Source organism: Synchiropus splendidus, chromosome 1 (genome assembly GCF_027744825.2).
Source record: "Synchiropus splendidus isolate RoL2022-P1 chromosome 1, RoL_Sspl_1.0, whole genome shotgun sequence".
Lineage (NCBI taxonomy): Eukaryota > Metazoa > Chordata > Actinopteri > Syngnathiformes > Callionymidae > Synchiropus > Synchiropus splendidus.
In genome coordinates, this window is record NC_071334.1 from 27271726 (window position 1) to 27288033 (window position 16308).

At 40.0% G+C, this 16308-nt stretch overlaps 2 protein-coding genes across 2 annotated transcripts; both read left to right on the plus strand.

The window, feature by feature from the left end:
- The first annotated feature begins 31 nt into the window (after positions 1–31).
- kcng3 (potassium voltage-gated channel, subfamily G, member 3) lies at positions 32–6081 on the plus strand. The gene is made up of 2 exons (XM_053843834.1): positions 32–734; positions 3805–6081. Exons 1-2 carry the CDS (start codon positions 109–111, stop codon positions 4448–4450), a joined length of 1272 nt encoding a protein of 423 aa, XP_053699809.1. The 5' UTR covers positions 32–108; the 3' UTR covers positions 4451–6081.
- Positions 6082–6623: 542 nt separating this feature from the next.
- LOC128752793 (cytochrome c oxidase subunit 7A-related protein, mitochondrial) lies at positions 6624–12485 on the plus strand. The gene is made up of 3 exons (XM_053854413.1): positions 6624–6777; positions 11527–11661; positions 12173–12485. The coding sequence occupies exons 1-3, from the start codon at positions 6706–6708 to the stop codon at positions 12311–12313; spliced, it is 348 nt and encodes a 115-aa protein (XP_053710388.1). The 5' UTR covers positions 6624–6705; the 3' UTR covers positions 12314–12485.
- The last annotated feature ends 3823 nt before the right edge of the window (positions 12486–16308 follow it).

Here is a 16308-nt window from a genome sequence, read left to right on the forward strand (position 1 = left end):
AGTGCAACATCCACGCAGACAACCACGCCCCGATGACACGGGGTACCTGACTCCCCAAGTCATGGAAGTATTGGTAGCGGACGACCGTTGAGCCACAGGTAGAAAAACATGAAGTTCGGAAAGAGCATCTGTGTGCTCAACGTTGGGGGGACTCGCTATGCCTTCACCCGCGAAGTGATCAGGGATTTCCCTCTGAGGCGCGTCAGTCGCCTGCATGCATGCGCAACTGAGAAGGAGGTTCTGGAACTCTGCGATGACTACGACCGGGACCGGAATGAATTCTTCTTCGACCGTCACGCACAAGCGTTTGTGTTTATCATGCTGTACGTGCGATCCGGGAAACTCCGCTTGGTCCCCGGAGTGTGTGAGCTTTCGTTCTACACGGAGATGCTCTACTGGGGACTGGAGAGTGCGCATTTGGACTCTTGCTGCCAGAAGCGCCTGGACGACAGGATGTCCGAGATCGGTTTGGATGACCTCTCCGAGGCAGATGTGGTGGTGTCGGGGGATGACTCCCAAAGCTCGTCTGAAAAGGGACCACGGGGTGCGCTCACCGGCCGCGCAAAATGGCTTGAGATGATGCGTAAAACCTTCGAAGAGCCGAACTCGTCCGTGGCGGCGCAGCTCCTGGCGTCAGTTTCTGTCATTTTTGTGCTCGTGTCGATGGTGATGTTGTGTGCTAGCACTCTGCCAGACTGGGACACAGCCAAGAGGAACACAGTGGAAGAGCACAGGTAGGAGGCAGTGAGTTCGGTGCGTAAAAACTTTGCAATAGGAGACTGCGTCAGGCCCGTCGGTATTTCTTTCTTAGTTTTTATCGGCCACGTGGTGACCCTCATTCAATCTCCAGGTATATTCAGGTCGGCACTAAATGCAAACGGTATTAACCAAATGTAATAGGATTAGTGATCTTTTTGATGATTTGACTAAGTAATTACATGTCTGACACAAGCACAAATCAATATCCAGTCTGTGTTGTTATGAAGTTGTTATAGATTTCTTTTATCCACTAAAGGCTCAACCTCCCTGTGTTCAAATATTTCATTGGTCAGAGATGCCTGGTGGTGAATCAGAGCAGAGGTGAGACAGCAGTGAATTAAATACTGTCTTGAGACCTTTTGCATAATCCGCCTTGTAGGCTGCAGATTTAGGCTTGATGTTGAGATGGACCAGCACAGTTGTGTTTCCGTCACATTTGTCACAGTGGTTGATCACTGTATCAACAAACATAAAGTCAAGTAATACAGGTCCATCAATTGAACTATGGTCTGCGTTCATTAGTGCATAGATTGGTGTTGTTAGCCTACAGGACTGACTACGAATGGACTGTGGTACTGTTGGCCAAAGAAGAGTACAAAACAACAGAGGGGGATGATGATGACTTATTAGGAAAACAAGGGAGACAAGGAAGAGAAAGAGTAAAAGTAGGGGGTTCATATGTGTGTAGGAAACCCAAGTGGATAGGAAACAAGGCTCGGAAAATTGGAGTGAAGATTTTTTTTTAACCATCGTGGAAGAGAAGTAGGGTGGGCATCCAAGAGTATATGAACAGTGAAGAGGGAGCATGAGTTTGAAGCCAGCCATTGAAGGAGTCATGACGCATGCAGCCAGTAGTGCTTCCTCCCCACAGCAAAGATGTCAGCAGGAGGAGAAAGGAGAATTCTAGTACAAACTAGATGAGGTGCTTTCCCCAGAGGGAGCGAGTAGTGTTAGGGGCAGACTTCAATGGCCATGTTGATGCAGGGAACAGATGAGACGAGGAAGTGCTGGGCAGGTATGGAGTCAAAGACAGAAGAGAGCAGCTGGGAGTGGAGTTGAATCATAAGGCAGGGACAGGGATGGTGAAGTTGAATTTTCAGAAATCATTATTGTAATCCATCAAATTCATCATGATTTTAGGTTTCTCAGAACTGAAACAACCTCCAAATGATGAATATACAAACCTACAGTATAAATCAAGTGTAAACAAGTTCAATTTAGATTTAATTTCAATATCATTCTAATGTAAAAAATCCCTCATTAATGGTGCACTATTCCTCTTTAAAATTAATCGCTTGACGACTAATTTAAGTGAAATGAAAGACAAACTAATATGAAATAGTTATTTTTAAGAAGAATATTGCTGATAATAATAATAATGTTTGAAGGAATAATTCATTTTTACAGCTACTGCTAATGCACTCTTGTCGATGATATAAAACATCAACTAAAGAGACGACATAAATTACAATGGAGGAGAAACAGCATTCTAAAAACTCTATTCTCTAATTCTTTATTTTCTCTATCTTTTGATTGCATTGTTTACATTTTGCCCAGACATACGATTTACTCTGTCTCTGTTTTTGGTCTGCAAACTGGAATTGGGTCGTTATTTAAAGCCTCTAAGGGTGACCCAGAAGAGCCAAGTTACAAATATTATTTATTAACATGAATATTCATTAACCACGCAGCATCTAAATTATCGCAATACTTACATATAATCTTCATCAGTTGATTGTCAGTAAAATCCATTTTCTGTCAGTAGTTTTCTGGCTGAATAAAGAGTGAAATGGTTAAAATAATATTTGCTGGTTTATTTGGCAGCAGTCTTCCATTTCAAGTACACTGTTCTCAGTTTTTTGCTATATACGGTAAGGTCGATCCCTCACAGGCAGCACTTAGTTTGGGATTTTGGATCTGTTACAGCTGTTGGGTAATCTTCTGAATATAGTTTATTCTTCCCTTCAATCATTTCTTCCAGTGCCAGTAAAAGTTCAATGTGTGTTTGGACTCTCTTAATGCGTAATGTCTGGCTGGAAGTAAATATTTATTTGGCGCCAAGATAATTGAGTTTCCTATCGTGTATGGTAATGCTGCAGATGAGTAACGCTGCAATCCTGATTGCACTGTATTTATTTTATTTGTTTTAAATAGATTAGCAATAAAAAAAGAAAAAGTGTTGCTTTTCTTGTTTCGTTAAGAACATTAAAAGTATTCATGTTTTTTGTCATGTATCCCCGGCTTTAAAAGCAAAGGGTACAATATAAAGGTGTATTTTATATAATTACTACAAATAAAAGTTACATGTTTTGACTGTAGACACGCCAACGTGAGTGTGCAAACGTACGATGCTGCAAACCATGTATAGTAACAATCATTCTAATTAAAATGGATTTATCCAGCACTTAGTAAATGATACAAGATGAATCCCGGCAAATCACCTGCAATCTAATATTCAGCCCTCCAAACTCCACACAGAGGCTTAAAGGCAGTACTCCCAAATTGTCAGGCAAAGTTACTGCATATTATGATCACTAATGATTTATTATTTATTTTGTCAATAAAAATGTGAAGATACAATTTTCAACTTTTTAAAAAATTCTCATTAATTAATTTATTTTGTTTGTTGTAATTTTTTTTAAGTTCGTTTTCTAATATTTTTTTCCCAAATTGATTTATTTTTTCAAAATGTCCATTTACCAAGCAGATGTTTACACAATCGACACAGCATGAAGATTGCATTTCAGCCAAAGCGGGCTTTTGTTGTGGGCACTGATTTAACAATGTGGCTTGACAAATAGAATTGAACAAACAAATGAAATATCCAACAATCAAACCTCCTAAGTGGCGTCCAGCCTTTTGACTCATGACAGGACCTACACAGACTTACAGTACATGGAGCACTGCGTCAATCCATATCTGCTATAATTAAACACCAGCTGCCTACCTCGCTTCCCTCTCACATGGACGGATTGTCAAACAATTATCTCATCTCGCTCTAGCTGCTGCCATTTCCTGTTTACACTATGTTCTTCTCCCCTGCAGGATTGTGGAGGCCGTCTGTATCGGCTGGTTCACCGCTGAGTGTATTGTCCGCTTCTTAGTGGCCAGGAGCAAGTGGGACTTTCTCCGCCGACCTCTCAACATCATAGACGTGATTGCCATCACACCCTATTACGTCACCATGGCCTTGGCCCGGGCAGGGATGCCCGGGGCAGGGCTGGGAGTAGCAGGGATCATCCTGAGAGTGCTGAGGATGATGAGAGTGTTCTGGCTGATGAAGCTGGCACGGCATTTCCTGGGTCTGCAGACTCTAGGCCTGACTCTGAGGCGCTGCTACCGGGAGATGGTTATGCTGATGGTGTTTGTGTTTGTTGCCATGGCGATATACAGTGCTCTGGCTCAGCTTTTGGAGCACGGCTTGGACTTGGGCGGTCGGAACAACGATTACGCCAGCATCCCAGCAGCTGCCTGGTGGGTCATCATCTCCATGACGACTGTAGGTTATGGGGACGTCTACCCAGTGACAATTGGTGGACGTGTGTTGGGGGGCATGTGCGTGGTGAGTGGAATTGTACTGCTGGCGCTGCCCATCACCTTCATTTATCACAGTTTTGTACAGTGCTACAATGAACTCAAACTGCGCTCAGCCAGATACGCCCGCAGTCTCTCCACATCCGTACTGCGATGAACTTCACGGGAAGACCAGAAGAGAAAAATCATAATTTGCCTGACCAAGATTATTTGTTTATAACCGAAGCGTACGGGCATCTCTTAACTGACGAAACATCCGTAAATAAATGCATTTTTTTTTTGACATGACAAAAACGCATTAACAACATCCAGTGATTATAGCATTTTTATTCCGGCTATGTGTCTAGCATCATTTTTATATCTCCTAATCAAAGCAATAAAGGATTATTTTTTTCCAGTTTAAGACAAAAACAGCATTGAAAAAAATAGTTTATGCCATTATTTGGTTTAATGTATACAACCACATCATTTTTAGGCATCAATAAATGCAAGGGAATGGGTAAGAAAATATCCATGTTCATGTTATTATATAAACACAATGAATTTCTGTACTATGAAAGGCTGACATTCTTTAAAAAAAGAACTGAATTGATGTTGATTTTCCCCCATGAAAAATGGTCCCATTTTCTGCCTTCTTGAACAGTCAGCATAATTATATTTATATTTATATTATATTTTCTACCCATTATAATTCACTACATTTTTTTTTACAATATACAGTATGTCTTGTTTTGGGTGTTATGCAGAAGGCATCATTTCAGAGAATTGGAACATTGAGCTGCATGTGATTTTCACAGTTTGCTGCTGTCTAGTACGACCATGCCTTTCATTTGGTCCCTTCATAACAGAATATGGAAGCAGGAGTAGTGTAGTTTATTATGTCAAATCCAGCATTGTAGAATATGTTCTTCTACACTGCACCCCAGCATCATAAAGATGATTGAGGCATCTCTATTTTTATGTATTTCTGTTCTGTGCGCGTGTGCTTGTGTGTCTAGCAGCCTTTCACTGTAAGTCTACGGCCTTTACCAGGAAGCTCAGATTTTTTGAAGAAAGCTGTATGACCTAGATGCATTTTGTTAAACTTGGGACATCGACGGTGTAAACAAGCTCAAGCACACAGGTGGGCTTAACATCCAGGGTAAGGCTAAGCTGTAGATGATTAAATATTAAGAAGGGTCAGCAAGGACTGCAGACAAACAAAGGACAGCATACAAGACAAAAGCGCTGTTATGTGATGTCTAAAAAGGAAAGGCAGGGAAATATTGCAGTGGAGAGAGTGAAATGACAAAACGTATGTTGTGCCTTCACAAGGCGCAAATGTGAGGCATTTTGTATTTAACTGTATCTCCATGGCAACCTTCATCTTGACAGGAATAATAGAAGTGGATGGTGTATATACAGTATATACACCATGTTGGCCATGGTGAAACGCTGTATAGTATTTCACAAAGATTACGTGATAGTTTTGGGGTAACCGTGTGTGCTGGATATGACTGACCACATGTGAACATCTACACAATACTGATTATCTTGTCTCACCAATTCTTTGTGTATGAGAATTTTTTTAACACACCAGCAAAACAAGGCCTATCATCGCTGCGTATGCGTGCTAGAATTTAAGTCTGCACTTGTTATTCCTTACTGAGTGTATCTGAAGGTCATCTTGCCGTGCTTTGTCCTTTGTATAGTTATGTGCAAAAAGGTAGCATATAGGTCTGAGTTTCTGGATTCATGACCTTTCAATTGATGCTGTTTGTATACGAGTAAAAAGTGGCAAAAACTGTAAGCAACATTCATGGAAGTGGAATCATTCATGGAAATGTGTTTAATATATTTCATGACAAAAAAAAAACAATAAAAAGACCAACTGATGAACGATGAACTGAAGTTTATTTCAACACCACGTTCAACATGTCTACAAGTGTTCTTAGAAAATTGATGGCAGATGAAGATAAAATTAAGTCATCTGGAAATGTTGGAGACAGTTGAGCGTAAATGCTGCTGGAGAAGCAAATCTAGGCACTGTATTCTAATCTTACTGTGTTGCAAAGCTTCTTCGAGGTCACTTATAAGGTGAAGTGAATGATGAAATGAAATGAAAATGAATGAGACTGCTCTCCAAAATATGCCCAATTCAGTTAAAAATTAACACAATTATTACAATACAAATACATCTATTTATTATTTGCCATTTATTATTTATGTTATGAAAGTACATATAATTTAACTGAGCGGTGTGCATCCGTATTTTTACTATATATAATCATATTAAGAAGAAGTCGAAGAAGTGGCGTTTTTGTCGCAATTCTATGACGACACATCCGACGTGGGTCGCAGCTGAAGGACGTCTTTCCTCTTCCCGGTGTGATCATCTTGTGCGTAACACCACCTTTCTGTCCTTCAGCTAAAATGTACTACAAGTTCAGCGGATTTACACAGAAACTGACGGGGTCATCTCCCTCCACCGCCTACAGCCCGCAGGTAAGATGCAGAGCGTGGGACTCGGTTCCGATCGGTCTTAGTGGTCGGTGACCTTCATGTGGTTGTAACGTTGTTGATACCGCTGCTACACTTGCTAAACAGCTAACCAGATAGCTTTCAGTCGTTCACCCAAAATCAGTTCAAACTGAGCTCATAATGTTATGGCCTCGTCGTTGTTATGATTAATGCTTGCATTAATGTCATTCTTTTTTAAAATCGTCCACTCGACGCAAAGGTCTTTCCTGACGTAACAATAATGTATAATGCAAACGCTGTTTGCATTATACAAAGAAAATGAAGAAAGTTCAGGGATGTCTCCGTATGCTATGTTGAAAGGGCAAGTCAATATTTAATTTTGGCTCACACCTTTCCTTCAGTTGGTTGCAATGTCATTACATTTGTATACATTTATTGTATTACTCAAATGTCCATTTGCAAGGTCATACAATAAAAGTGTAAAATAACACTAGCAAAAAAAATTCCACATTTTTTTTTTCATTTTTCTAAATAACCCAGAAAACTTCATCTTGCTTTGTAACCTGTGGGGTGGTAACGTTGTGCATTTGATGTATATTGTCTACCATAAATTATGAAGAAGAAGCCACATGAAAGCAGCAACAGTAGTTGCCTATTAAGTGCATCCAGAATGACATCAGAGAAATCAGCGTTGAAGATGGCTTTGCTGCCTTTAATAGTTTGTGTGGTGTGGTGGTTCCGACAGTGCTTTGTTTAGTCAGAGTCGGCTATCACATGCAACAGAGCTTAAGAGTGCGCTGCGCCATGACTCAATGTATTCGTGTACGTGAATTGGGGAACGAAACGCCGAGCTAGTGGTGAGCAAGAAGGTTGCAGGTTCGATGCCAGAGTCGATGCCTTTCTGCATGGAGTTTGCATGTTCTCTCCATGTGCATGTGGGTTTTCTCTGCGTTCTCCAGTTTCCTCCCACAGCCCAAAGACATGCCCACTAGGTGAAATGGACACACAGTGTGCATGTGTGTGTGTGTGCGTGAGATGGACTGGTGGCTTGTCCGGCATCTATACCTGCCTCTCGCCCAATGACTGCTGGGATAGACTCCAGCATTCCCACAACCCTGAACAGGACTAAACACTGGTTCATTGACATTGGATGGATGTAACTTGCCCATTCCTTGCTCACACCTGGCCCTCTCCCCCTCTGCAGATGAGGGTAGAATGGGGGGTAGTGTCTGCCAGGGATTCACTGAAAGTCCCCAGAAGAAAATGAACAGACTAGCAACTAGACAAGTGCATCAGACTACAAGTTTAGTCAGTAATAAATGTCAAAAATAACCTAAAGAATCTGCACTTGAGCACCAGCACTCAGGTAACTCCCTGGTAACAGAATCATAGAGCCATTTTATTTTTAATTTATTTGCCATGTTTTCATAATCTGTTTTACCCTGAGTTTACTTTCACTGTTGAGGTTGGTGAACTAAATACTTCTTTATTAGAAATAAAGCAGGTGTGTGCAATGAGACCATATTAGATCTGGTGGTGGGAATTTAAGGAGTCAATTATGATGAATTAATTACAACAAATTTAATTTAATGTAACAGTTTGCTCTCCAGACAACAGGGAACCTTTTTAAGTGCAGGACTTCCTGGTCCACTGATCACACTGAGGCACAAGACACGTCGCAGCTAGGATGATAACAACAACAAACATGGAGGATGTTTTTCGCTACACAATGGCCAGGGTTTCCACTACTCTGAATGTACTTGAAATTCTTATAAAATTGAAATTCTAATACAAATATTTTGAAGACATTAAAAGAGCTTTAGTTTAAATAAGGTGATATAAAAACTTGAATATAACCACCATTGTGATTTATGTATCATTTTATTGTATCATTTATTGTATATAGTGATTTATACAGCAATGGTGTGTTGCCTTCTGAGAAAGATACAAACGAATGATTTTTTTTTTTTTATTTAAAAAAAAAAAGGCAAGACAAATTTCTGCAGTTGTTATCTTGATCAACATGGGCTGGTTTCTGCTTGGTCTTTGTTTCCTCTTGGCAATCAGAAATGAAATATTTTCTCTATTGTCAGTCAGAAGAATGAATATTATGGAGGAAGTAACCACATGGCTTTGGAAAATTGCCTATATATATGAGTCATATCCGGACTGCAACTAAATATTAAAATAATCCATTCATCAGTCGAGTATGTTTTTGATTAATGGGTAAATCACATTTTTAATTGACGCATTGATGAAGCATTATTTTCAACATTGCTCATAAAATCAGAACTGAATACAGTGAGAGGAACATAATTATCCTTAACATTGGCTCTGTTCATTTCAATGACAATAAGATTTCAAGGCTAGGTGTAGGTTTGCCCCTCTAACCCTCTGGTTTGTTGCTGTTTTTAGCCAACTGACAGATTTAGCTGTCCCCCGTGCCCTGCTTGATCAGGTGTTGACACTGACCCACTTGTGAGTGTCACCTTGAAAATCAGTCATGTGGCCACATTTCTATCCATCCTCTCAGGGTCGCCCATGCACGCTCACACACTCGCTCTTCTGTTCAGCGTCACAACAAATTGTGCTGCCAAACAAGGTCCTCCTATGGAATAGCCCTCAATAGGTGTTTTTTTGAGAACCTGCCATTTTTTATGTATTAAATTTGAATTTCAGTTGATGAGCAGTTATGGAGATGTTTTAACACACAAATCAGATGTGGAGCCTGTTACATCAGATTGGTATTAATAATTGTAATTTAGAGGTTATGTTGCTCTGATCATTTGGAACAATATCGGCTTTGAACAACGCAGATAATGCTTGCTAAAAACATTTAAAAAACATTTAAAACATTTAAATGTATCTAAAGCCATAACACGCTGTCAACTAAAAAACAAATATATATATATATATATATATATATATATAAGGACTAGGACTCTCTGCTTCTATTTCAGACTCTGACAGGTTCTGGCTGCATTTTTAGCTGTGCTTCCTCCTAAATGAAGTGCAAAAATAAGAGTGCCTCTGTATTTCCATATGTCAGATATCATTTCTCTGCTCCCACTCAAGCTGCCTCCACACGCACTAACAAGGTGATGGTTATTCTAGTAATTTCCAAGTCCAAAGAATCATATGAGACACATTTGCACCTTCATTTGCTGTTAAATTACATCCCTGCTGCCTCTAATATTTTAATCATCATACAATGGCATGGGATTATTATGTCTGAGAATCTATCTCTACAACAATTACACCATTGAGGAGCCATGTTCCTCAGCTCATGGTACGTGATTCCTAAAGCTGTGGCATATTGACGCTTGAGCAGCCTTTTAGCTAGGGGGACGTCTGGACTGCAACGCCCAGTTTTTCCCAGGAGGACGCCCCAGATTTTCCAATCATTAGTGCGTGTTTAATGCCCCATTCGTAGTGTCATCTCACTGGTTTCCATGAAAAGGGTGTTTCCGTAATTTCGCTGAATATGATTGAAATTCGCAGATTCTTGACCTTTTTGCAGCCGTAGCTTGGCCATATCAGTCGCCATATTTGTTTACATGCAAAGCTCCTGTTTATTCACATCTTGACACTCGCTGTTATTGATAGGATGTCTGATGCTGATGAGAGGAGGAAACCGCAGATAAGTTTCACACTGACATGACATGACAAGGAGCTTTTTCTGGAGAAAACAATGGAACTGTTAGCTGGCAATGTTTTGGTATTGTCTGTTCATCTGTCAGCAGAGGATTTGTTGGGGTTTTTTTTGCACTAACTTGCACTTGCTATAACAATAACATAATGTTTTGTATATGAATTTTGTGCATTAAAATAAATGGATTGTTATACAGTTCCTGTTATGTACACTGCCTGGCCAAAAAAAAAGTCGCCACCAAAAAAAAAGGGTCATACACTAATATTTCATTGGACCGCCTTTAGCTTTGATTACAGCAGGCATTCGCTATGGCATTGTTTCGATAAGCTTCTGCAATGTCACAAGATTTATTTCCATCCAGTGTTGCATTCATTTTTCACCAAGATCTTGCACTGATGATGGTAGAGTCTGACCGCTGCGCAAAGCCTTCTGCAGCACATCCCAAGCATTCTCAATGGGGCTGAGGTCTGGACTCTGTGGTGATCAAGCCATGTGTGAACATGATGTCTCATGCTCCCTGAACCTGTCTTTCACAATTTGAGGCCAATGAATCCTGGCATTGTCATCTTGGAATATACCCGTGCCATCAGGGAAGAAACAATCCATTGATGGAATAACCTGGTCATTCAGTATATTCAGGTAGTCACCTGACCCCTTTCTTTGAGCACACAATGTTGCTGAATCTAGACCTGACCAACTGCAGCAAGCACAGATCCAGGATCCAGGTGGCGACTTTTTTCTTTTGCCCAGTCAAAATATTGCCATTCAGTCAAAATATCTCGATGTGAAATGAAGACAAACCACACAACTTAGGTGTTGTTCTCACCAAGTGTGTTTATGTATTATACCTATCTGTGTGCAAGCTGGTTTGCATTTGGTTACAAGGGTTGAAAAAAGGCAGTTCATTACAGCACTATCAGAATCTCAGGCGAGCCAATATAAAAATATTGTCTCTAGATAAACCTTACAACTGTTGTGGTAGTGTGTTGGTGTATCTACAACAAGTATTTCCCATTTGTAGGCTTGGTGTAGATGAGCATTACAGTTTGTCTTTCACATGAATGTGATAAAGACAGAAAAAGGTGTTTTCACTCTTAACCATATTTTTCCTGTTTTTTTAGGGGCTGAGGCCGGGTGTGTCAGGAGAGGCCCCACCTATGATCTTTGCCACCCCCACGAAGATTGTGTCTGAGGCTGGGCCTGGAGCTGAGTACATGGGAAAGAACAGGGTGCCTGATCTCCAGAGGCTATTTCAGGTATACAGGATCTAATCCACTGGACAGTTGAGGGTTTCCGCCGGGATTTTCTTCCCTCCCAGACCCCCCCCAAAATAAACAGCGGAATGGAACGCCGCCAATGAAGAAGTGATAGAAAAAGAGGGCCACTTCTTGTCATTTACTGAATTGGTGATGGTGAAAGCACTGTTTTTTTTAATCTTGAGAAGTAAATCTGTCTTCAGTCCAAGCCGTTGTTGAGTTTACCTTCCGTCGTTGACTTGTTGTTTTGATTGAGTTTTGATTGCATGTAGCTCTAGGTGGACTGAACACTCAATAAATAATGTTAATGATTAATTAGGCCGAGGTGCTGTTGTTGTCCTGTGCAGAGAAACTCTATTTTCTGTTCTTCTCTCCAATCCCTTTCCAATCCCTTAGATCAAATCGTGATGGAAAAATCAATTTTCCATGTTTGTTTTGCATGTCTCTGTCTAGAGAACTAACCATCGATGACTGCAGAGGTTTCTAACTCTCTGTTCTCCTTCTGTCTCAGACATCGGATGACATCCCTGTCCACTTGAAACGAGGCGTCCCTGATAGGCTTCTATACCGCACCACCATGGCGTTGACTGTAGGAGGCGCTTTATACTGTCTGGTGGCTCTTTACATCGCTGCCCAACCCAGTAACAAGTGACGGACCTGTCAGCCGGAATCAACAGATTACTGACCTTCATCTAGACCTTCTGCCCAAAGAACGGACCCTGCAGACTCTTGATACTGAGAATTTATAACAGCTACACAGGAGATAAATATGTTGTATAACTTTGTTCAAAATCCTTTTAAGTTAATAAAATGTACCAGAAAAATTGAAAATGATATTTGACTTGTTCCATCACCAGCATGTCGCATTCATACCTAATATTAATAAGTGGGTTATTAGTGTGTGGGCACCTAATAGGGGTGCGTATCGGCAAGCATCTTACGATAGGTATCCCAATACAGGAGTGGTGGTATGATACATTACAATACTGTAAATTCAGGAATATATTGTAAATCATCTTAGAGGCAAATCAGATAGTGGAGTACAATATTATGTGTATGAAAATTCTGCACATAATATTGTGCCTTTTTATTCACAATAAAAAAATGTTAATAACATTATAATAAATGTTTCTTTTTATTACGTCAGTAAATCGCTCCCTCAATCGACAAAATAACTCCACTGTACAAAAAGAAAATGTTGGTATTTAACGCAGTAACAAGTGCCTCTGTACTAAATATTGATAAAGACAATTTAATAAATCAAGACAATATCACACGATGAAGAATTGCAACCTTTCAGAAAATTATCAGTACAAGTATCGCGATGTTTGAGTGTTTCATTATTTTCTTACACCTCCAGCCTCTATTGTGTATTTTTTAACCAGATTTAGATAGCAAAAATATTTTGGGTTGACTTACCTTTTAAAACTCAATTCTTCCTGAATGCATGAACATTGTTTATGTTATTCCATTATAACATTAGACATCTCACGAAAAAGCACAATGAGGACCATAAACTGTTATGCACCCACAATCCAATAGAGAATGATCCATGATGGCTTACTGAGGGCAACCATATTCTTCTAGTTGAAAACCATCTTTAGTTAAATGAGGAACATGTCCTTTCATGACTGAAGTCGAATCTCAATTCTCGATTCCCTGGACAAGCTTCAGTTTATTTGCACCTCAGATAGCCTTGACCACAGACCTGCTTGACCATCTGATCATCTCGTCTGTTCAGTCGGAAAATGCTATGTGTGACGTGATGTTTAAATGCTGAGCTACTGAAAACTCAACCAGAAGGTAACCGCTTCTCACATTAAACTACTGGTTTCTTTCCAGATACCTGTGCTGGTTCAAACATGCTTAGTAAAGCCGCACTGCAGGAGTGGAAGCGGTTGCAGTTCATAATAATAATTGGTGGACTTCCTTAGAAAGAGCTGAAGAACTGCTTCTGCAATGGCCCTTGTTAAATACGTCACCATGTAGAAGAAGAGTCAAATTATTTAGCAACAGCTTTCAAGTGACGCAACGATGTATGCGCAAGAAAGAGCAAACATGGTGGTAAAATGTGCCATCTGGAGCATAAATGCTGCCCATTTGGCCTGAGCTCCTATTCATACAGTATTTATATGCTTCAGTTGTAAGGGCTGTCGGTTGCTCATGTGACTGACATGTTGGGAATCTCACATCAAGCTGGACACTGGTGGCACTGCAGTTTCTTCTCCCTCCGTCTATCGATTGCTTAGTGATTGGACTGATGTGTAGAGGTTCAAATCCAAACAGCAGGCTGTTGTTGACACATTCCCTCCTGATGGAGGACTCCAGCTGTCATCACGTGTCTCTGCAACTGATCTTCAGGCTGGTTCTATGTCTAACTCCAGTTGCTTGCCGTGGATGGATCCTTCAATTTGAAGTAAAACTAAGCTGCTTGCTGAGATTCTCTAATTTGTTCAGTAAGAAATGTGCACACCAGGACCAGCACAAGTGTTTCTTGGTGGAGATTAACATAAAGGTGCGCCATAGCTTCACGAGGAAGCGGCTGAACTATAGCAGTGTTGTTTACTTCAGGGTTTCTAATCCATATGTGCGCTCAAACTGCCACCAATGTTAAACCTTCAGATGTCCCTCGTAGCTGTGACTCGAAAAGTGCTTCGACAAAAGACAGGTGACCAACTAGGTGTTGACTTTATGCGTGAAAATTGGCTTTTACCAGTTTATTTTAATGACTGAAGTGGGGACCTCTAACAAAATCAAATGTCATGACAAAAGAAATTGATTCAATTGTCCTCAGTTGAGAATATCCAGTATTAGACACTAAAATATTGGAAATGGAACATTGTTTGATTTCTTTCAGTGTTAATATTGCTGTTTATTAAATGTATGACATAATGACTGTTGTTATACATATTGTATTTGAGCTTTCTATGAGCTTTATTTGTTTTATTGTGTATTTCATTATTTGGTTAAAAATGTCACATAGGAAGTATGTCTCTGTGGTCACCTCTGGTCTAGTCAGATAAAATCCATTTTTTAAATGATAACCATAACTGAATATATGACGGTACGTTTGGTTAATGTCAGCCCACCCAAGTCCAGTGATGTCCGCTGTTGTTAGTTAACATTTCCCTCTGGTTGGGGAATGTTTTCTCTGGGCCAGTAATTTCCCGAGGCATTGAAGAACTGATGCAATGGCTGCCTCATGTATAAATGGAGGAAAGTCAGGAGCCTCAAATTATTAGAATTCAGGAAGAAATTGTGGCCTTCAAAGACATTGTTGCTCCATTTTGTTTTCACTGGCACATTCCTGCCGAAACAGTGACCGTGTAGATATAGTAGGTTGTCTGTCCTGCCTGCTGGTCCTTATTTATTGCTTGAAAAACAGTGTGTCTGACTCATGTGTTCAGCACAGCTTCATGCTGTTGCTTGAAGGGAAACTGATTCACAGATGAATCACTTCATCTTGCATGTTCTGGAAATAATAAGAGACATTAATAAAGGCACAATGAATAATATATGAAGAGCCGTACCAGATGAAATCATTCAAATGATGGAATTGTAGAGTCACCACAGATATGGTGTGTTTCAGTTAAATCAGAATTGAGCCAAGCTGGTCGGCTGTCTGATCATTCCAGTTTAATATTTTCCTGATGAATGGCATCTATTTCATGAACGAAAAGCAAAGCAGTGAAACAGAAATCAATCGAAAGAAAAATGAGTAATAAGCCTACAAACTCATACTGATACAAAAAACAGCTGAATTCGGTGGTTAAATCGCCAGTTTGACAGTGTGTCTGTACAAATAATACTTAATGTATGAAATGTGTTTCTAATGTGTTATTTAAAAACAATGAACATAAAACATTTTCCACTAACAAACTATCTTTTAAAATACTCTTTTTTTGTTTATTTATTACACCTTTCAATCATAAAACGGTTTTGCTTTAGATTAGGTTTACATAATTAAATATATAAAATAACATCATTCTGTATTTATGAAGGCAAGTTTTGAAAGGATTTTTTTTTTTAAGGAAAGCACAACCATTAGTCATGAGCTTCACAATGAATGACACTTAAAAAAAAAAAAAAACAAAACTCTATTTCAATTAGAAAATTTGCACAAAATAATAAAGACGTTTCAACAAATCTTCATGTGGATTTTGACAACAGAATGTTTTCATTCAAACTGGTTATCCTCATTTTTCAGATTCGCCTATTCGTATTTCTTCCCCGGTGTTGACAGCATGCTACGGATCCTCCTATTTCCAGCGCTTCTGCCATTTACGTCATGACAAACACTTGTGCATCCCTCGGCAACAATGGATTTCCGGCGATGCTGGGCAGGACTTGATTATAGTCCCAATATGTTTGCGGCTGCTACTTCTAGCACTCAAGCTGCTAATGAAAGTGCAAATATCCAGGCCAGCAAGGAGGCAGGAAAGCAGGGTGACGCGACACACAAGGCACAGGATGTTGGCAGGAGGGGTGAGATATGAGGGAGTGAGAGTGTGACTTGGAGGTGGGGTGTGACTTTTTTCAAAGAACAAGAAAGATGTGATCATTGCTCTCTCACTCTCTCTCCACTGTACCTGACGATTTACACTGTTTTGCGCATGATATTTGTGATGGATGGAAACCAAAGGGAAA